Here is a 22,565-nt window from a genome sequence, read left to right on the forward strand (position 1 = left end):
AATTTCAAATCCGTGCTAGGCAGAAAAAAAACCATAAACCACCACCTGAAACAAATTTCAAATATCTTTACCCTAAATTACATAAATCCAGTCTGCCTCAGTCCATAACCAGGAAAAATGCTTGCTGAGTAACAATTTGCTTGCAGCATAAACTTCCCTGAAAATGTAAACAACACTTTTAAACAGGCTCTCCACAAACCCAAGAGAGGCCAAGGATAAAAGTGTTCTGGCAAAGGAAGCCAGAGCAGGATTGTCTCATACTGACTGTGGCTGCAACATCCCAAATGCTCAGTGGTCATGGGATGTCTGGTTCTGTGCTGGGTTGCTTTCCCTGACTGATGCAGAGTGTGTCTGTTCTCCATCTAGGACTGAGCAGACAAGCTGATAGTGATTAGTACACTAAGTTTTTCTTAAATCACAGCTTAGAAAACAAAAAAACCACAAATGCAGCAGCTTTTATTTGTTTCAAAAAACCTGAACCTGTTACTGGGGTAACAGAGGTTAGAGGTAGCTGTAATGTCTTATGCATCAACAGGTACCTTCTCAGGTAAGAGAAAACTTGCCAGAGAAGAACCAGAGTAACTCTTAATTAGCTATTAATTTCAGATTTCTCACAGTTGGTAAAATATCATCCAGGTTACTGATCTCTGAAATAGAATGAAAAGCAAAAATAGTCAGGTATATGTACCTAGAACTTCAAGTTCAGACAAAATTCTGGCATAAATGTTAGAAACACATCTAGTGAATGAAGTGAAAACTCCTCACACCTTTTAATGCTTTTGGAAAAAAAACCTCAGTTTAGCTCATCTTAAGAATAATATGATTGAATATATGCAACAAACTATTTTGGTCACTTCGTCGATAAAAGATGGAAAGAAGAGAGAAGTGAGGTGAGTGTTAGCACCTACTCTGGCATCCTCCTGGTGTCCTGGTACACCAGAAGTTAACAAAACACTTTGTAGATATTTAAAGTTTTAGGAAGAAGCATTGGCATGGCACAAAGATAATTACAACTGTTGCAAGAATTACTCACCCAGAAGACAGAGCAAATCTTGAATGAGAGCTTGAAAGGGTGGAAAGAAGCACTCATGTTCTTCTAGCTTATTGATGATACTGAAATGTGCAAGTGAGACTCACATAAAAGGTACAAGGACATTTTAAGTTCATCTCCTCAGCTGCTTTGCCAAACTATGGTATAGATTTCTGTAAAGACAGCTTCTTAGTAGTGTATCAAATCATCTACACAAAAAAAATGTGTTCTAAGGTTCTGAATCCTACAGTCAACAAGTGTTACCAATCAAAAGATCTCTGATTTCACTATTTTTGCCCTATATACATCCTTCCTTTCCATCCTACATAGCACCAGGTGATTTTGGGACTAGAACATTAACTTATGTATGTTAAATATACTCCCTGGGGGTGGCTGATATAACTGCCCCAGAGGTGGAACAAGGACAGTTTTATAAGCAGCTCTTTTCTAAGTTAAAACTGTGGGGAGCGCAGGGCAGCTGAGGGAATTGGTATTGTTAACTCAGCATGTGTCAGACTTGCTGCTTGCTGCAATTAATTTGTAGTATGTTTGCAGAGCCTGTGCTGAATTCAAGCTCTTACAGTCTGCTACCAAATACATGTATGTCATTATCTGTTGAAGACAGAACAAGATTTACCCACTTCCCAAATATTTGTAGGCAGCTTGAGACAACTGTTCTCTTAGCAACCAATACAGCTCAATATTACAGATGACACCTTGCAGCACTGCCTCCTCCCAGCACACATGCATTATTATTTGCTTTGTGCCCTTCTGAAACACACATCCTCTTAAGGCTTATTTGATCACCTTATCCATGCAAATCAAGTTTTGGAACTTTCTGGCCTTAAGTTTTCTCTTTGCCAGATTTATCCTTTTGAAAGCATTCAAGATCTGTTTCATGTAACATAGTAGTAGGACAACAGTAGCTCCTTTACTGTCACAGCATTGTAACAGATGATTAAACTCCACTTTTAGCCTGTTCTCTCAATTCCTAAATTTGTTGTTTGAGGAATGATCACTAGTGGAACAGCCCCACATACCTGTGGATGTCTCGGGTTCCCAGAAGCTGCTGTACCTGCTCAGTCATGTTCTCATTAATTATGTCACACAGTTTCCCAACAGTATCCACTACCACAGTGGGTGGAGCTGAACTGTCTGTGGAAAAAACAAACACTTCACGTTTCTTGTAACTGTAGTAACAGGAAAGTGTTTAAGCACAATCCAGTCTTGCAGGTGCCTAGAAATTAATTTGGTTTTCACACATCTAGGCACACAAGTTTATAAAAAACAAAGTACCACTAGGAATGGTGAATCACTAATCCTTTAGAAGCTGAAGAACACAGCAGAGATGGTAACCAAGTGCACTCTACAATGTCAGTGGAAATCAGCAACTGAAATGGTTTATAGAAAGAGCATTATTCATGAGGTTGCCATAACACAGCAGAAGCACAGTATAGGGGCTAAGCAATAAGTTGTTAATAGCCAGAACTTGTGTTGGTATTGGATTTTATCTGCTTTGACTGCTGTGACTGAGGGTAACAGGCTGCCTGTGCTTTTCAAATCCCTCAGCTTCAGAAGTACTGACTCTAGGTCTAGAGGGGGCATCCTCTGAGCTCCTTTGGTTTGTGATTATTAGGGAGACAGGAGGCTTCCTCATCTCTGCTGCTGGCTGCAGGCAGGAAGCTGCACTCCTCAAATGAGGCTCAGAAGATCATGGCAGTCCCAGAGCCTTCCTACACCCTACAGCACAGCCAGCCCTTCAGACCCAAGAGCAGCAGCAGCTGCTGTTCTCCAGGAGGACAAACCAGAAGAGAATGGGTACTGGGGAAGTAACCAAGTGTGTCTCTGAATACTGGCAATTGGTTTTTCACAGACAATAACTTTTTTTTTTTTTTTAAAGTTTAGCAGCATAAAAAGGAAGTTTCTGAGGACTGGACATAATTATAGTTGAATTAATTATTGAGCAGAAATCTAGAATAAAGGTTGAGTTATTTTTTCCTGAACTCCTTATCTTTCAAGTAGAAAATGAAATGTGAGCTCATAGGAAACAAAGCTTTGAGAAAAAAAAATTTAAAAAAACCAATTGCATCTGTTATTTCTTCTGCCTCCCTGGTATTCCTCAGCAACTGCTAAAGGCTTACAAATAATAGGGTTTTGCTACTTGAACTCCCAAGTGACAGCAACCTACTTTTATCTCCCCAGTGAAGAATACACCTAGTTTACCCATTTGTCAGCAGCTCAAAGTATCTTCTGTGTTCACATTTCTTCTCCTTCCTGTGGAAATGGTTTGCACAAATGCTATGCTCTTTACCTAGTTCCAGGAGCTCGTGCAGATTTCTCATGGCGTTGGTCATTTCCCCAAGCTTTGTGTAAACCTCATTCATTCGTGGATAAACACCAGTCAGAGAATTCACATCAAACAACTTCTGGAAGTGTGAGACCATTGCAAACAGAGTTGGTAAGGATGGTGTCTGGCTGTTCTGTAGCAAACAGAATTAATTAACACGTCAGTGTAATTGCTTAACAAAGCAAGGACTCTTTTAAGCTGTGAAACATACTTAAAACTAGTCTATGAAGAAAAAACAGGTGTTACTTTCTTTATTAAATCAAGGCATTTCAAGTATTCTTCAATCTGAAAATGTATTTTAAAAGAGTCTTCAGACACAAATATTCAGCAAACTGAAATGACTCTTCTGAAATCTTTCTTCATTGCTTAGTGTACATTGATGTATTTTCAATGCTGACTGAGAAAGAGACTGAACAGCATAATACCCGAGACTACAGCGCAATGCAAATTCATCCCTGGTCAAATAACTTTGATTAAAGGCAGCCTTGCCCAAGGTGAATTTATCCATTATGTTAAAATAGACTTTGACTATGGACTATCTTCAAACAGCTATTTCTTAAACCCTGCAAGGCTTTCCAATGTGCAAATCTAATCACCATGTGAAGAATACATTTAAGAATTTCATAGTAACTTGGGATTATAAACCCCCAGAAAAAGAATTACCTTTTCCTTGTTTTCTGTTTCTTCCAAAATTGCATCTACTATGAATTGGAGGTCTTCAACTCGTATGGATTCTCTGTTATCCTGTGGATCTGCTAAGTGCCAGGGCACCAATTCCAGAGACAATTTTCTCAAGGACCTATGCAAATCCTTTTAGAAGAAGACACAACTTATTTTAGTAACTTCTTAAAGTGGTTTTCATTACAGAAACAGTCAGGTTTTCTGTTTCTCATATGCAAAAACATTCCAGTGCTGGAGACAGTAACGATTGAGTTTTCACAGAATTTAAGCACAGTATCTTCCCTGCATTCTTGGATTTAAAAAGAACACTGACAGTCTAGAAATTAAAGCACTTCATATATTATAGTTTCAATGAAGTAAGAAGTGTTGGTCACAGAGTTTGGTTTTAAACAAAATCACTTGTATTTAGGTGAAAAAGTTACTGTTCTGACAAGACAAAAGGAAGCAAGAGAATGCTGCATCATTAACATGTAAAGTACATGGTTTTCAGATTCCTCTTAGGGACTCAGCCAGTGAACAAAAACATTTAGTTGATACAGAGTACCTCTGGTCTGTAGTCACACTGCATATTTTTCACTTTAAGGTGGTATATAAATGGCTAGCAGAATTATTTTTAAAGTTTAACACCAGGTCAGGCAAAACCAAAAGCTACATGCAGGAAAAAAACCCTACATACAGGGAAAGAGCAAGAGGTGGTCAGTAGACTAAACTAGGAATATAAGGGCAAGTACAATGATGTGTTACCTTTAGGGCCATGAGCTGATCTGCCCACATTTCTATAGTAAGTGGCAGATGCTCAAATCCACATTCCTGTCCATTCTCTTTAATATGGTTTTGCACTGGCCCTTTACTGCGCCGGTAAATTAGTGGAGGAGCTCTTGGACTTTGCAAAATGGAGTCAATACGGGACAAAACCTTCAACACAAATCAAAAATGTTATTGCTTAAATATGTATAACATTTCATAATAAAAACCCTCTCCACGACAGTCATGGTTGTCTAAACTTTAAATCATAAACAGCTCCAGTAAGTCAGTATTGATGAATTTTACAGATGTATTCAGCATGCAATAGATTCAAAGGTTTAAAAATATACTAGCTAGAAGATATGTAAAAGTAGTGCAAATACACTTCCCTTTGAGGCATAATTAATATCTATGCACTTAAGGCATTGTTCCTTCCACAGTTTACATTTTGCTAAGTTTTATTATCTTTGAGGGTTTTTTATTCAAAGAGAAATGAAAGCCACTATCTCCTCAGGCAAGTTTAAAACTGTAACATAAGAATTTGTTTTGTCCAAGACGTTGAACAAATTCCCTGTCCTGAAAACTGATTTGATGTTTGCAACCTCATCTCTGCTTCCATGCTGATTTTCCAGGTAGTTTACCCTAAGTTAGAACAATTAATAATAAGTCTACTCCAACTACCAAATCAAGAACAATATGCATCTTGTGTGAAGGACTTCCATGACTTCTTATGTTCAAAATACCATGCTTCAGCTTACATAGTTAAGCAAAACTCATGCATTATATTTCATTGTAACAGTGCTAGGTTCACCCAGTACAGATAAAATTTGCATACCTGTAAGTATTGCTGGCAAACTGCCTGCAGCTGATTGACTCCTGTGATACTCTCAGGTTCTTTATTTTCTTCTGTTTTTTCCCCAGTACTACTCCCCATAGATCTACACACCAAATACATACAGTAGGTTACACAATAGGTTTCCACCACACTGAACTAGGTGTAGAATATAATATTTAAAGTAAATTCCATTAGTTTATCTCATGTCTTCAGGTGGAGTTTATTCCAGACTAGATGCTAATTTAGAAGGGACATAACCAGGTGTACAGGTTGTTCTGTTACCAGAGGTTCTACTACAGCTGAAGACTTAAAATTCAAAATTTTACTCGAAAGAGTCAAATTCCATGCTCACAGTCTTTATCTGCTTCTGCTTGAACATCTTTTCTGGCTTACTATATTTAGCTCACTACCCTTCTTGTCAAATCTAAGATGACTTTCTCTAAGCTATCATATAAATCATACCTACTCCATGAGAGAACATACACATTGTAAAATGAAGACCTGAACATTTAAAAAATATAAGAGATGTGTCTTTTTCAGGCTATAAAATATTTAGTATTCAGTATGCACGTGCACAGATGATTAAGTGAAAATACAGATAAAAACACTGTTGATACTGGGTCTCTAATCCCATCAATGTATTTTCTCAACAATGTTTCAGAAAAAACCAAAGTCAATTTCTAAGAATAATATGGACATAAATTCAGTAGCTGCAACATTCTGCCAAGTCATACTTTCTTATTCATAATCCATAAATTCACCAGTAGCTTTATAGCTCACAGAAGCAGCAAAAAACAGTTTGGTACTGTTTGTATTGCCTGCAATAGCATTCAAATCAAGTACAGAAAATAAAAATGAAATAAAGACACACTGCTGTGTTTCTGTTTGGAGACCATGCCATCATTTCAGAGGTTCACTGGGTGTCTTCAGAGATACAGTAGCAGTTGCTCACCATAACCAGGCTCTGAAGAATGGTGATGAATTACATACTTTGTAAGCTACTATTGATATTACAGGTTGCAGAGTATCTTTGTCTTCAAAAGTTCAGAGAATTCATTAAAGTTAATGAAGAAATATACTTACTGGATAGTTTTCTTTAAAGTTTTCTCTAGTTTCTTCACTTGGTGCTTGTAAAGTTTTAATTCTTGTGCAGTTGGTCTGTAGGAAAGAAAAAGTACCATATTGCATGTCTTGCATCTGGAGGTATCTATTAAACTCAGCCAAGTGGAAAAGTGAGAAAGCTTTGCCAGTGCTGTAACATCATTCTGGAAATGAAATTCTGCATTATTTCCACATTTCTACATTATTTCTACATTTCTACATAGCAATAGCAATTAACAGCAAACTGACCAACAGCAGTTGTTATTAACAGTGCAGGGAGGGAAGGGTGACTGCTACTGCCATACCTAATTTCTACAAATCCCTTTTAAAGGCAGATTTCATACTATACTTTCACATTTGCTGATGCTTTTGGCTTCTTTCTTTGTAGAGGAAGTCTACTGGAGTGACCTTATAAAAAAGTGATCCTTTCTCTTTCTCACCTTATCTCCAAATCTTTCTTGAGATTTATATTTTCAAGCAGAAGTTGTTCATTCCTGGCTTTTGTTTCAGTAAGTTGTTTCTGGAAAGACTGCAACACAGACTGTTATTTCTTTTATTTCATTCATTCCATAACCAACAAGCCTGAACACTTTAAAGTATAAATTACATATGTGTTAAGAAGAGTTCCCATTTTCCTATAGCAAGACAGAATGGATGAGGAATTGGCCAACTGAGACCAAGGGCTTGCTGCATTAGACTGCCAGTGGAGAACTTTTCATTAAAGAGGTCTACACAGTCCCCAGCAAAGAATCTTTGCATAAAGACAGTGAGAACCCTGCCCAGAGTTTACAAGTTAGGAAAACATGGTAAAAACAAGGGGACAGAAATCAACCACACAGATGTTTCTATGTGGCTCTCTAGGGGTTAACATTTAGAGATCTGCATTGAGTTATTCTTAGCCATTCCATACCGTGAGCAGTGCTCTGTACTTAGGAGTAGCATCTAGATTTAAGAATTCTTCTTTGCTTTTTATTTCTCTCTGTGGCTGGTCTTCATCTTTTTTATATTGCCTATTCAGAAAAATAAATTGTATCAGCTTACTGTAATTCAATTACCTCAAAGATCTAAGTTGTTTTAGTTAGGAGTTATGTATTATAATGTTTCCACTAGCTGCAAAGTAAAGAGAATAGAAATTCTGCCCCAATACCCACTGCTCTGCTCTATTATTTCCAGGATGCTTTTTCATATACTAATTAAATGCACTTAATGCTTGAGAGAAATTCCAGTACAAGCAAATCCCATTTCAGTTTTCAAGAAAATAATCTCAAATTATAGGAATGCCTTGGCTATCTTCTTGTTGATTTGTACTATGTATGTACCAGGACAGAGCTGAAAAGCTGTCACTACTTTTGTTTAGGGACATCAGTCAACTGAGCACAGGTAATGCCATAATTCTGCCCCTAAACTATGGCAAAAGGGGAAGGGGAAAAGAGTAAAGAAGAAAGAATTATAGCTCAAGTGTCTGAATACCCCTAACTTCCTAGCTGTCCAGGCCTCCTGTCTTGGGAAGGTGCTTAGCCTGACTAACATATTCCTCAGATGAACTCAAACTTCCACGACCATTACAACCCTTTGCTGTTTCTTGAATGCTAATGACATCTGCAACACAGAACATTGATTATTATAAAATTTAAGAACAGTAATGAGTAATAAAATTTTGAACAGTAAAACCACAGGGCATTTGCTTTGAACAAACTGGTCTTGTGGGAGGTGTCCCTGCTCATGGCAGGGAGCTGGAACCAGATGACTTTTAAGGTCCCTTCCAACCCAAAGCATTCTATGATTCTATCAGATGAGACCTACCTTAGCTCCTTTTTCATCCGACTAATTTGAGATTCATAATAATCAATTAGACAAAGGAACCTGAAGAAAAGAAAAATGGTATTTTCAATTTCATATATTCTCAAAAGAATCATGCCTGAAAGATACCACGACCAACCTGCAGGAAGAGGCCAGCTTACACACCTGCACTGCACTTCAGAACTGACTGCTTCAAATAGTGGGGTTCCCCTCATACCAAACAAACACAGCCAGTTTTCCAATACAGAAAAGCAGACATTAACTCTGTACTAGTCTAAAAGCAGCAAAAATATTCAAGAGGAGACAAGAGATAAATCCTCCTGATATCCTCCTCATCTTGTGCCCATGTTTACCCAGCAAGTTTAATCATAGAATCATAGAATCATAGAATCATAGAATTGGCTGGGTTGGAAGGGACCTCAGAGATCATCAAGTCCAACCCTTGATCCACTCCCGCTGCAGTTCCCAGCCCATGGCACTGAGTGCCACATCCAGGCTCTTTTTAAATATCTCCAGGGATGGAGAATCCACCACTTCCCGGGGCAGCCCATTCCAATGTCTGATCACCCTCTCAGTAAAGAAATTCTTTCTAATGTCCAACCTAAACCTCCCCTGGCACAACTTGAGACCGTGCCCTCCTGTTGAAAGTCATCTGGGAAAAGAGACCAACCCCCACCTGGCTCCAACCTCCTTTCAGGGAGTTGTAGAGAGTGATGAGGTCTCCTCTGAGCCTCCTCTTCTCCAGGCTGAACAGCCCCAGCTCCCTCAGCGTCTCCTCATAGGTTCTGTGCTCAAGTCCCTTCACCAGCCTGGTTGCCTCCTTTGGACCTGCTCCAGGACCTCGATATCCTTCCTGAACTGAGGGGCCCAGAACTGGACACAGTACTCAAGGTGTGGCCTCACCAGCGCTGAGTACAGGGACAAGGCTCAGCCACCACTGTGGGAGGTAGAGAGAGAGCAGGTCCCACAGAGCCCTAGAACATCCATCTCCAAAGAAACTAGAAGTGCTTTCAAAGTAAAGGGCTCCAAAAAAATAGAGCCAAAAAAATCTAAACAGCTGAGAAACTGCCTTTCCTTGAGAACCACTCTTGAGATTGTTTTGGAGAGACAGATGAGAAAACACAGGGAAGCAAGTTCAGTGATGTTTCCTCTCATATAGTGAGGGCACAAGAGAAAGGCCAGGGACACACAAAACCTTTTAAATGCTTCCCAGGTAAACCTTGCTGCTAGCCAGGCCTAGAAAACCACATAACATCAGCACACTAAAGTGATAGCTACATGAGGCCTAAGAACTGGCAAATCTCCGATTACAGCAGAACCCTGTAGATCCTATTGCAAGAGAAGCTTGGAATACTTCCAGAACTTACCCTAAATTACTTGGGAAGCCTTACAGCTAGCTGGCAGTCAGCAGTTACAAAGACCACTTTTCAAAACTCCTAGAGTTTTTTTCATGGGGGCTAGGTAGTAGTGTTTGTTGGTTTTTTTGTTTGGTTGGGTTTTTAATTTGCATTTTAAGATGTGAGAATCCCCATGATGGCATCAGCCTAGCAGGTACTGCAGTTCCAGAATTAATCATTCCCTTCTCTTTGCTGACACCTAGTGTATACAGCAGCTGGTAATGTTTTAATTTCTGCCATGGATTTATCTATTTTTTTATACAAGAAAAAATTACTGCATTGATGTACCTTTACAGGAATTCCTGTTTCAGCTTGCACTGTAGGATAACATGGTAAAGCCCACCTCTTGTCTTATCCAGCTTTTTAATTTTTTTATATAAATACAGAGAACTGTTATTTAAAAATCCATTTCTTCATTTAATATTACAGGTCATCCACCAATATAAGAAAAATTGCTTACTGCTGATCTAGGAGAGACTTGGGAGCTCTTTTGCAGAACTGACAAAACATTTTGTTTTGCGCGGCAACGCGCCGCTGCTCCTCCATCCCAACTTTCCTCAGCTCCTTCTGCAAATGGGCAATGATCTCTTCCTGTTCTTGCAGCTTTTGCTGCTGCTGTTGGTATTTTGCCTGGAACAGATAACGACAACAGATAACTTACAAACTGGAGAATATTCTGTACATGCCCAAGTAGGCACTTGGTCCCACCGAGGCTTAGTAGTTGGGTTTTAGCCATATGGAAGAGAATGGCAGAAGCAAACAGGTATTTTTATAAGTTACCACTAGAAAGTTCTGCAGAGATTGAAAAAAACAAACCTATAAACACTGTACCAACTCCATAACTAAAATCATGTTTATTTTGATCAATCTAAACACTTTTAGAGATCTTAAAAAAAAAAAAAGTCCAAAGTTTGAATCCGTGGACAGCACTATCTGAATTACCTGTTTAACCTGTTGATCTTTTTGAAGTTCTTTGACTTGATTTTGTTGCTGGCAAACTTTTGCTATTGTCTCATCTTCCAGCTGACAAATTTTGGACTTAATGCTTTTCACTACATTTTCCAAATCATTAGCCCGTTGCTCTTCTCGAGAAGCCCGACCTCGTTCCTGCCGTATCTCATCTCTGAAATAAAAAAAAAACATCCTTGATTTAAATTAAACTAATTTCACTGAAGTCTGTGAAGGAAGCACAGGCCTGACAAACATTATCTGATGATGCTCCATGTGGGAAAGAGGCTGGTATGAGAATCATAGAATGTTAGGTTGGAAGGGACCTCAGGAATCATCTGGTCCATCCCTTCTAATATTGTTTATATGATATGTCCCAGAACCCTGTTGAGATGGGACTTAAAACTTTCCAAGGTGAGGGAATCCACCACTTCCCCTGTGAGACCATTCCAATATCTGATCTCAGAGTGAAAAATTTTCCTCTCATGTTCACTTAGAATCTCCCCAGGATCAACTTAAGCACATTACCCCTTGTCTTATCCATGTAATTCCTTGTAGATAGAGAGTCTCCATCTTCTTTGTAGCTCCCCTTTAAGTACTGGAACATCGCAATAAGGTGTCCCCTAAGCTTTCTCTTCTCAAGGCTGAAGAAACCTAAGCCTATCCTCTTGAATCCCAGACCCTGGAGGTAAGAGAGGTCTGGAAAGAGGAAGACTTTTTCTTTGGTAGAAGAGGACCTAGGCAGAGGTTAGAGAACACTTATTCAAACTGGATATCCAGAAACCCAGAGGCCCTGATGGGATGCATCCACAAGTTCTGAGAGAGCTTGCAGATGTTATTGCTAGCCACTCTGCATCATCTTGGAGAGGCCATGGAGAAGAGGAGAGGTGCTTGAGGACTGGAGGGGGGCTAATACCACTCCAGTCTTCAAAAAAGGGCAAGAAGAAGGACACAGGGAAGTACAGGCCAGCTAGCTTCATCTCTGTTCCTGGTAAAGTGTTGGAAAAAATCATTCTGGACATCATCATAAAACATGTGAAAGCAAAGAATGTCACTGGGAGAAGTCAGCATGGATTCACCCAGGGGAAATCATGCTTGACCAACCTGATTGCCTTCTATGATGTTATCACTGGCTAGATGAGAGGAGAGCAGAGGGTGCTGCCTACCTTGACTTCAACAAAGCTTTTGACACTATCTCCCATAACATCCTCATTAGGAAACTCAAGAAGTGGGGGCTAGATGAGTGGACAGGGAGGTGGACTGAGAGCTGGCTGTGTGACAGAAAGAGGGTGGTGATCAATGGAGCAGGGTCAAGCTGGAGGCTTGTAACCAGCTGTGTTCCCCAGGGATTAACATGTGGTCTGGTCTTGTTCAACGTGTTCATCAGCAACCTGGGCAAGGGGACAGAGTGTATCCTCAGCAAGTCCACTGCTGATACAAAGCTGGGAGGGGTGGCTGACACTCTGGAGGGCTGTGCTGCCATCCAGTGTGACCTGGACAGGCTGGAGAGCTGGGCTGAGAAGAACATGATGAGGTTCTGTAAGAGCAAGTGGAAGGTCTTGCACCTGGGGAGGAAGAACCCCAAGCACCAATATAGTTTAGGGGTGGACCTGCTGGAAAGCTGTTCAGAGAAGGATCAGAGGGTCCTGATAGGCAGCGAAGTATCCAGGAAGGCCAATGGAATCCTAGGTTGCATAAAGAGTGTGGCCAGTAGGACAAGGGAAGTCATTCTCCCCCTCTTCTCTGCCCTGGTGCGGCCACAGTTGGAATACTGCATCCAGTTCTGGGTTCTCCAGTTCAAGAGAGACAGGGAAGTACTGGAGAGAGTCCAGCAGAGGTCAACAAAGATGACTGGGGGCTTGGAGCATCTCTTATGAGGAGAGGCTGAGAAAGCTGGTGACTCTGAAAGGCTGAAAGGCAGGAGAAGGCTGAGGAGAGACCTTGTTAGTGGCTACAAGTATTTAAAGGGTGGGTGCAAGGAAGATGGAGCCAGACTCGTCTCAGTAGTTTCCAGTGACAGGATGAGGGGCAACAGGCACAAGCTGGAACATAATAAGTTCCATTTAAACATAAGAAAAAACTTTTTTACTCTGAGGGTGACAGGGCACGGGAACAGGCTTGCCCTGGGAGGTTGTGGAGTCTCCTTCTCTGGAGATATTCAAAACCCACCTACATGCAGCCCTGTGTCACCCCTTGGTGATCCTGCTTTACTGGGAGAGCTGGACTAGATGATCTTGAGGTCCCTTCCAACAACTATTCAACTCTGTGATTCTCAGCCTCATACAGCAGGTGCCCCAGTCCTCTGATCATCCTCATGGCCCTTCCCTGCACACTCTCCAGCCTGACCACATCCTTTTTGTAGAGCAGGCACCCAAACTGAACACAGTAAAGAAGCAGCAGGTAACGGAAGAGCTCCAAAGGAACTAGGCCACCCTTAGTGCGTATTACACAATGATCTCAGGAAAAATGTCTTAAGACTCAGATGTGACAAGACCTCCACTTGGCAGGAGACAGACACAGATATCACTTCTGCTTTGCATTAGCAGGAAAGTTCCTTCCACTGCATCTTACCTCAGACAACGATTAGCCTCCAAAAGCCCCTGCATCATTTTCTGCTGTCGGTCGGTGTCTTCCACCAGTGTTTTTAATGCAAGTCTTATTCCTAGAGAAGACTGAGTGTCTAAGACACTTGTACCTGGAGATGTATAACATAAGCAAAGTCATAGTGAAAGGCTTTTAACAGCAGAACATCACCACATCTCTGCCACCATTTAGAAGTGATGGCTTTAGAGATGCCTTGTGATCACAGGCCTTCTATTGCCAAATACAAAAACTTTAAAAATTATCATTTCTTTACCTGATGTATTTCCACAGCTCTGAGGGGCAGCAAGGCTCACGGGTTTCAACCCATGCCGCATTAACAGCTTGTTCAGGCTCTCCCACTCCGCCTTCTCCTGATGCATTTGGGAAAAGGGGAAGAAAAGACAGAACCCTGAGTTCTCTGCATCAGCTCCCGCTCACCTGTCCTATGCCTCCAAATAAACACAAGCAAACACCAAACCCCCAGGACCTCAAGCCCCCAGGACCCCAAGCCCCCAGGAAGCCCCATCCACCATAGGCAGGTGTGGGAGACTCTCCAATGGGATCTGCAAAAAAAAAAAAATCCTGGGAAAAAGTGTACTTAACAACAGACAGATTATTCGGATTTTCTGACCACTATTAGAAGAAAGGCGTGCAAAGGGTAAAATTTACCTTTTAAAAAAAACCCACACAACGGGCCCTCGGGTAACCCCAAAGCCCCGGGGAGAGCGGGGGGCCCCGACCCCCACCCCAGCCCTGAGAAGAACACTAAGAGGACGCGGGTTGCTTGTGCTTTGGGGCTTAAGTGCTGGTTTGTCTTCTTTCTGTTCTGTTTTTAACTGACAAGCAGCCCGGGTCCGCCACGGTACCTCTGTCATGGCGAGGGACGCCCGCTCTCGAACCACCAGCGAAGGGGGCCGGGCCCCGCGCAGCCACCGCCCGCAGGCGGCCGCCGAGAGGCAGGAGAGGAAAGGGATGGGTTACCAGGACACGGAGCCCACCCGCAGGTCCCGAAGGGCGGCGGGGCACAGCCTCGGACGGAGCTGCCGGCGGCGGGAAGGCGCGGGGCCGGGCGGGAGGGCGGTGAAGCGGAGGTAACGGCCGTCCCGCCGCGGGGAGGAGGGGGGAGGCAGCCGCGGGGCGGCGCTGGCTGCACGGCGCCATTTTGAGGCGCAGGGTGCCGAGAGGGGAGGAGAGCTCTGGGGAGGTAGGAGTGGAGCCGGGAGCGGCTGAGAGAGTAGCCGTGCTTGCCTGATCGCCCGCCCGCGGAGGCCTTATCGCTCCTCAGGCACCGCGGCCGTCGGGCGGGAGGCAGGCGCCTGCGAGCTGCGCTCTCTCAGAGCGGCCTCCTCCCGCCTGGGGCCCGGCCGGCTGGGGGAGCGTTTCTACGGGAGCCTTGGATACCGCCTGGCCGCTGGAGGAGGAGAAAGTGGAAGCAGATTCCGTCTCCAGTGGCGTGTGCTTCCGCTTTTTGCCTGGGGACCGGAGGAAGGGTAAAATTTCTTTGTGCCGGGAAATTTCTTTGGACGCCGCTGGAGCTCCGCTGCCTGGGGCCGGGTAAGGGCGGCTCGGGTAAGGGCTGCGTGTTCTGAGGGGGTGCGGAGGATCCACGGCGATCAACAGTGAGCTGTTTTAGGAGGATTTAGAAATATCGCTGACAGGAATTAATTAAAAAACAAACAAACAAACAGACAAAAGGAAAGATCTTTGCTGGCAATAAACGTAGGTGGCGGTGAGAGATTTGCCGTCTCTGGAGTTGATACAGTTCCCAGTGCGCCATCCCCCGTTGTCTGCTGCCAGGCAAGGATTAGGTGGGTGGATGCACAACCGTAATCCTGTCCTAGTCTTCAAAACAAGCCCTTATGTATGAAGAAGTAAATCTCGTTTTGGGCTTCTAGCTTGATGAACAGAAAATGCAGTGAAATGAGGCGGTCGGCGGCCAGTACAGAGCCGTGGGTTGTAGCCAGGGAGTGCGTGCCTGAGGGGTAAGGGCGGCAGACAGCCACTCGGATGCTATCGAGTGTCCTTCAGAAAAAGCTGGCCTAGCGTTTGGTTTCAGGTTTGATTTAAAAAAAAAAAAAAAAGCATATTAGCATAATTTGTTTGTTTAAAAAAAAAAAAATTGCATGTTCTGGGATGTTTCCCAACCGTTTCAGCACTGCTGATAAATTACCTGCTAAAATTCACAGAGGGATCAGGTACTGCCAGGGGTGATGTGGTGTATGCGGGTAGCCCATAGACTTGCTCTTAGTGCCACCTCTTCTGGAGTTTACTTTTGTGCCAAGGATGCTTGGCTTGGGACAAGGGTGGGTCTGTCCTGAGCCCCTGTTACCCACCCCTTGGAGATGATGGGGAAGAGGGAATACAACCTGCTTGGCTTCTCCGTGTGCTGGGGCATGTGAATCTTCACAGGAACCTGCCCGTGACCTTAGGGACAGCCAGAACAACCTCCTCAGCCTTTATTAGGTGGAGTAGACTGATCACTGCAGTGAGAACTAAATCCTATAGCCTTCAAATGGTCTGACTTTTTAAAAACTTCTACTTCAGTTTATGAACAGAAAGGTGTGTAATTCCTGACAAAAGCATGGACAGTAATACAGCAGTGTACGTGAGCATCTTTTAAAATAGAAGCTTAAGTCAGAATGCAGGAGGCTTAATTTTTAAATGCACAATCCTCTGCTAGGCTGAAGAGAGACCCTACAACCTAGTGCTAATTAATTATTCACTGAAACGTGGAGTCTATAAAAAACTCACTTATTATACTTAGAGATATGCACAGACTTCATGCAGAGAGCTCTTGCACAAATTAATCTATTTACTGAAAATGATAAACTGAAAATATCAGTAGTGTTGTAAAACAAAGCTGTGGTGTGGTAAGATGAACTGATTTATTTATAGTTCACACAAATTTACAACTGAATGGCCAGGTCAAAATGCTAATACAGTTTGTTGAAAACTGTTACAGTGGTTTAGAGAAACAAGTAGGTTGAAGTTGTCTGTGCTGTTTGGCTTTCCCTGAGGTGGCAAGAGTCCCTGGTTTGTTAGGGTTTGTGACTGAGATGAGCAGCTCTTTATTTGGTTCCTGTTTTGGTAAGGTTGTTTCTAAGCATTTCCTCACAAGTTCAGCAAACCACTTTTCCATTAAATAACTAATGCTAATAACGTTAGGATAAATTGCACACACTAATTTTATGAAAGAATGCTTTCATTTGCCTTTCTGTCTAGGAAGAAAAATTGGTTGTTTTTTTTTTTCATCATATAAATTGTTGTGTGTGATAGTTTATGAAACTTCAGAACATGTCCTAAGATAAAATGAGGAAAATTTAGGCCTCAACACTTCTCTGCTGCTATTCTGCTTTTTTTTTTTTTCTTGCTGCTAATTGGATTAAAAGCGGTTTTGGTTACTATGGCATCCGGTGAGGAGATTACTGTCTGTGAAGATGATGTAAGGTAAAAAATCAGAACTGTGGTATGGGTAGATTTGGAAAGATATCCACATTGCAGTAGTCAGTACTGAATCTAAACTTTTGGACGTACTTAAATGAAAGGATATCTTGCCAGATCTCCTGCCCTGTGGGTGTTTGTTGTGCAGAGTTGCATTTCTGAATGATTAGGTAATGTTTATGAGAAAGATGACATATTTGTTAAAACAGTAATAGCTAAACTACTCATCCTGACTAAGTTAAAAAGTCTAAAACACTTTTTTCAGAGACCAATAAAAATACTGTATTTTAAGACCTGGCAAGAAATTGCAGAATTCTCCAGAGGCATCTGAATTCTAAGTAAAATTTTGTAACCATACTGTCACCTGACAAGTTTTAGAGATTAGATGGTTATCTGTGTCTTTGTATGGTCTTTGTCAAAGTGAGTCTGTTTAACTGTTTGTTTATATTTTGTGATATTTTGTCATGTTTGAATGTTTGAAAAATACAAGCAATCTGTAAGTTTATTCTTTCAAGTCTCATAAGTGGTAAATCTTTGAACTATAGAAGTCAGTATTTGAAGTCTTTCAGCATCAATTAATTTACTTTGTTGGTGTTTCCATAGGTCTCAGTACAGCCACTTAGAGAAGATGACAGATTTGGTGGCTGTTTGGGAAGTAGCTCTAAGTGATGGTGTTCATAAGATTGAGTTTGAACATGGGACCACTTCAGGAAAACGTGTTGTCTATGTTGATGGAAAGGTGAAAGTGCTATGTGCTCAAAATACACTATGATACAGATTATATAAGTGCACTCCCATGCAACAGGCATCAGAACAAACAAAAGGCTAATAAATGCAAGTGAGGTATATTCAGCTGGTTTACCTTTACCTAATTTAATGAACTGCATTGTTTGTTTGTTTTTCAGTTACAATTAAGGTGTGAGTATTCATGAAGTGCTTTGCTGTCCTTGGGCAGGGGCACTCTAGACACACAGAACATTGTATATTTGTTCATTCTCAATTAATAGTTCAGTATTGAACTGTTTCCAGGGTTCTAGTTTCAATTTTCCTTATACCAATACATGTATACAAGCATAAAGACTTATCCATTAATATCCATTGTCTTTTTTTTTCTTTTCTGCAGGAAGAAATAAGAAAAGGCTGGATGTTTAAATTAGTGGGTAAAGAAACATTCACTGTTGGAGCATCCAAAACAAAAGCTACTATTAACATTGATGCAGTCAGTGGCTTTGCATATGAATATTCTTTGGAGATCAATGGAAAGAGCCTCAAGAAGTATATGGAGCACAGGTCAAAAACAACCAATACTTGGGTACTGAGCTTGGGTGGTACAGACTATAGAGTTGTTCTAGGTAAGTGGACATTCAGTGACCTCATGTTGCTGCCTTTGAATAAACTTGTAGGCATTTAGTAACAGGTCACTATGAGAAAGCAGTGTTGCAGTGTGAAATCCTGGGTCATCTGAAAGTTTGGAATTCAATGTCAAAGACAGTCTGAAAAATAACGTTCTTGTTACACCCGTGTGAGACTGCTGTCAGTGTTCTGTTCTACAGCAGTGTGGTCTAGATTTGAAAAAAAACAAAACTAAATTCAGAAGGAGTTATGGCCTCAATATCCATAAAGCTGCCATAACAGGGCAATTCTCCAGGTGAAGCATGTTATGGAAGTGATGTGATCAAACCCACTGTGAGTCTAAGCTTGTTAGCCAGGTAACCAGGCTTTCCTCCAAAAATCTTAAACGGAATTCAAGGAGTCTGTAACTGAAGAAGTGCAACAATGTTATTCTAAATTTTCAGTATATCGATCACCAGTCTTTTATCTGCATTACTTCTTAACTACAAATTTGATTTAAAACCTTCAGACTACTTTTTTTACTTTTTGACTAGCAGGGCAATATATTTCTTCTCTGTTGCCCCTCTTTCCCAAATATGTTAAAAGGAAATAGGAGGAAGGGATCCCCTGAGGAACTTTACGTGTGATGGGAAAACTTCCACGTAGGGATTGCTGTATGATTAGACCTGGAGATGAGATCTTGGGCTATGGTTTCTTTTTAAGCCTCAGGACAGAATGAACTGAGGGCAAGAAAGACAGTTTTAATGCCAGAAACAGATTAGTCTCTTCACAGACTTCTAAATCTCCCTATGCTTACCTTAAAGGCAAGTGGTGTTACTCTCTCTACTTGATGTCCTGTTGATGATGGTGTCAGTAGTGTAAATTCTAGAGAAAAGTAATATAAGGAGGATATGCTAGGAGAGGTGGAAGAATATTCTGTTTCAAATAAAAAAAATAATCTAAGATTCATATTGCTACTTAGGTTTTCAAACATATTTTCAGAAAACCGTTTTGCTGGTTTTGAATTAAACTGACCTGAAAAAAAAGGTTAGAGCTTCATTGAATAAACAGCATTCAAATAATCAGCAGAAATGACTTAATTTTTGTCTTTTGTCTTCAAGTTTTTCAGTTTAAGAATGTCAAAGTATCTCTGACAATATTCAGAACAACCCAGTGTAAATAGCCAGAGCTAGATAGAGATAACAATGTATGTTTGTAGCAAAAATAGTTTTCCCATTGATGACAGAGCCCTCCCAGCTCCAATACATGAACAAACCCTGTAGCCCAAGTACTGTGGCTAATTAGGAACTTCTTCTGGGAACTGACAGTAAATTCCAACAATGAATTTTTAAAATTTCCAGATCTTCTTGTCTGCGGGGGTTTGAAATATCTTTTTCTTTATACTTTGTGGTTTCTTTCTCCTTCACAGAAAAGGACACTATGGATGTGTGGTGCAATGGTCAAAAAATGGAAACGGCGGTAGGTGATCACTTCCAAAGGCTATGGCTAAATAACCAGAGCCCAGCAAAATAAGCCACAGAGGGGCACATTACCTCACATTACCACACATTACCACAGAGTATGAGCTTACACCTGGACAGCCAGTATGCTATTAGTCTGCTCCAATTGTCCTTCACTGTATTTTATAACTGAGTCTTTCAGTTAGGATGCCACACTTTCTGTGTTGGTTATTCAGGGGGTTTTGGGGAGAAAATTTTCAGGGGAGTGAGAGGGACTTGGTTTTTTTGCAGAGTGTAGAGCCACTTCATCCAAACTTGCTTGTGTAAGTGGTGACTGAGAGTTGAACACAGGTAGTCTATTACAACTCATAGTTTTATTCCATCTAGACATGGTCCCTGACACTAAGGGTTCAAGAGTCTTATTGGAACAAATAAAATCACAAATAAAATCACAAATAAAATCTTTCAGTCAAATCTGTGTTAATTTTTAGAGCAGGTTGACAGCTAGGAGGCTTGAATTATTTGTAGTCTTTTTGTTACAATGGATGTTACAGTGCATGTTTCAACATGCATACTATGTGGGCTTCCCCATCTTTGAAGGATGTGTTTTCTTAGCAGAATTGTCACTACTGCTGCCACCAGTAGTCCCCTGGATGAGTACAAATGGTAAAATCATCAGTTTTGCTGTACTTGAGAATATAATGAAAAGTTTTCACCAGATGTTTTTTTGGTAGAAGAAACATCCCCTGTCATAGAATGAGACTTCTCCTCTTGATGTTTTTCAGCCTTTTCTCTAATGTAATAAATGCACTAAGAGACACTCTTGCAAGCTATGAGTACAGGTTTAGTTGTCAAACTGTGCTTGCATTAGAGTTACACAGATTTTTCTGCTCTCCCAAAGCCAACAAAAACACAGCTGGCAAAAATCCCTTAACAGGAAATCATGCAGCAAGAGCTGCATATCCAAAGTACACAACTGTTACACTCAATTCAGGGACCTCATTGCCCTGTTCTAGAAGGTACCACTAAATCTTTCACGTTTTACTGTGGTACCTCTTGGCTGTACCACACAACTTGGATGGAAACCTTTGTGTCTATTTTTGTTTTAGTGGCAACATTAATTCACAGACTCCAACTTTACCATTTAACAGCAATTTGAAATTTTGATTGTCATCTAATACCCACAAATCTTGCCTGGACACCTTGACAAAACCCTGCCTGAGGTTCTGCAGCTTTGTTCTGCATTTGTCACAGGTACCTATGGCTGCTCTGACTGTGGGAACTTCAAGGGATCTTGACCTTGGAAATAGTCTGATGTACTCAACATTTTATTTTACTAAAATGGCATGTGTCTGGTTTTATTCTTGTTTCCTTTCTCCCAGGGTGAATTTGTAGAAGATGGGACTGAAACTCACTTCAGTGTTGATGGCCACAGCTGTTACATTAAAGCTGTCAGCAGTGGAAAACAAAAGGAAGGAATTATTCACACCCTTATTGTGGGGGACAGAGAAATCCCAGAGGCTGTGGAGTAGCCTCTAAGTAAAGGATTACTATAGGACTAAGATCAGAAATTTTCAATTACTGTGGTAATTATTATATTATGTACTACTTAGTACACATGTAGTTTGTGCTGGATTTATTTTCTAGTTTCTGTATATGAAATTATTCTTTTTCAGGACCAGAAGAAAATAATTATATACAACCTCTTACATTACCAACTTTTTTAAAACTATGTGTGTGTGTATATATATATATATGTAGAATATATATTATATCATTAAGTGCAGAGTACTTAAGTGATATAATATCTACTTAAGTGAACTTAAGTAGAAATTATATACTAGAAAAAAATATTGCTATAATAAAATGAAAGACAAATACTCAGTAAGACTGAATCCTTATAAAGGGCAGGTGCATACTGAGAGAGGAAGCATGTGCTGGGCATTCAAATAAGCTGTTAAAATTTTCTCAGTATTTTTTTTCTATGAAACTATCAGTTTTTTTCAGATGAGGTTGAAAAATTTTGAAGTTAATAAAAAGGGCATGAATTATGCATGCTGCTGCCAGTACTTGTGTGAAAGTGTTAAAATAGTATTGCACTAAAAAAATTCTTTATTCCAAGTAGGAGAAAAGTTGTTACACTGTGCCAAAAAAAAAAAATAATTAGGTTCTCTGAAAACTTGTGCTTGTTAGAAATCATTACAGTAATTCAGAAACACTGCTGAGTTTTTTCAAAAAAGAAAACAAGAAAATAATTCCTGCTATGAAACTCTTTAAAAAACAAAACTCCTAGAAGCAACCTGAAATAAGAGCTTATTCCTCAGTGATGACTAAAAAAAAAACAAACCACCCTTAAATTGGCACTACAGTTGTGTTTTTTCATGGCAGTAACGTGTGAATCAAGATAGATGAGGAAAGATGGGACAGAAATAGAGAACAAGAATTGATTGTTTAAATGGAAAAGGTAAAATAGGAACAGACAGAAAGAATAGAATGGAAGCAATTCTGTTTTCAAACTTCCAGCACACTATCTACAAGCAACCTTGGAAGTTCTGTGAGAACAAGACTTGTGTGTTAGATGCTTCTTACAAATTCATGGGTGGGTTTCTTATTTAACATTACAGCAAAGGCTCACACACTACAAAAGCTACCCTTTTGCAACAAAGTAGACATAGCTAGTCTTAAAGATAATTGGAAAAACCCCATAATTCCAAGTATTATTACACTAATTTAAAAGTTTGTTTTGCAGTTGTTTAAAAAAGTTTCCAATTCCAACCCCACTTAGAGCTCAGCGTTAGATTTTTTGCAAGTAATGTCTTTTGGACTTGAGTGGCTCTAAGCACCATGACAGCTATTTTGGGAGAGT

General features: G+C 40.7%; 2 protein-coding genes across 7 annotated transcripts; one reads left to right on the forward strand and one right to left on the reverse strand.

The window, feature by feature from the left end:
* Nucleotides 1–435: 435 nt before the first annotated feature.
* On the reverse strand, nt 436–14,722 carry CEP70 (centrosomal protein 70). 4 transcript variants are annotated; one of them, XM_071746571.1, is made up of 16 exons: nt 14,333–14,722; nt 13,741–13,837; nt 13,455–13,578; nt 10,878–11,058; nt 10,396–10,565; nt 8,542–8,601; nt 7,649–7,748; nt 7,179–7,267; nt 6,721–6,795; nt 5,638–5,740; nt 4,803–4,973; nt 4,041–4,187; nt 3,342–3,456; nt 2,071–2,185; nt 1,034–1,113; nt 436–647 (listed from the first exon to the last, which is right to left on the reverse strand). In XM_071746571.1, exons 1-16 carry the CDS (start codon nt 14,339–14,341, stop codon nt 586–588), a joined length of 1,698 nt encoding a protein of 565 aa, XP_071602672.1. In that variant the 5' UTR covers nt 14,342–14,722; the 3' UTR covers nt 436–585. The 4 variants fall into 4 exon arrangements, with proteins under 4 accessions (XP_071602672.1, XP_071602669.1, XP_071602670.1 ...); XM_071746568.1 differs by having other exon boundaries at nt 3,342–3,510; XM_071746569.1 differs by having other exon boundaries at nt 3,342–3,510; nt 14,465–14,548.
* A 179-nt stretch (nt 14,723–14,901) lies between these two features.
* Nucleotides 14,902–21,431, forward strand: FAIM (Fas apoptotic inhibitory molecule). Of its 3 annotated transcripts, XR_011726467.1 has the most exons (6): nt 15,545–16,913; nt 17,511–17,646; nt 18,031–18,259; nt 19,601–19,718; nt 20,851–20,953; nt 21,082–21,270. XR_011726467.1 is itself a non-coding variant. In XM_071746573.1 (5 exons), exons 2-5 carry the CDS (start codon nt 17,536–17,538, stop codon nt 21,229–21,231), a joined length of 540 nt encoding a protein of 179 aa, XP_071602674.1. In that variant the 5' UTR covers nt 14,902–15,020; nt 17,510–17,535; the 3' UTR covers nt 21,232–21,431. The 3 variants fall into 3 exon arrangements, 2 of the variants coding, with proteins under 2 accessions (XP_071602674.1, XP_071602673.1); XM_071746573.1 differs by lacking the exons at nt 15,545–16,913; nt 20,851–20,953 and adding an exon at nt 14,902–15,020 and having other exon boundaries at nt 17,510–17,646; nt 19,669–19,718; nt 21,082–21,431; XM_071746572.1 differs by lacking the exon at nt 20,851–20,953 and having other exon boundaries at nt 19,669–19,718; nt 21,082–21,431.
* The last annotated feature ends 1,134 nt before the right edge of the window (nt 21,432–22,565 follow it).

The sequence above is a fragment of the Heliangelus exortis genome, chromosome 6 (assembly GCF_036169615.1).
Source record: "Heliangelus exortis chromosome 6, bHelExo1.hap1, whole genome shotgun sequence".
In the NCBI taxonomy this organism is placed as follows: domain Eukaryota; kingdom Metazoa; phylum Chordata; class Aves; order Apodiformes; family Trochilidae; genus Heliangelus; species Heliangelus exortis.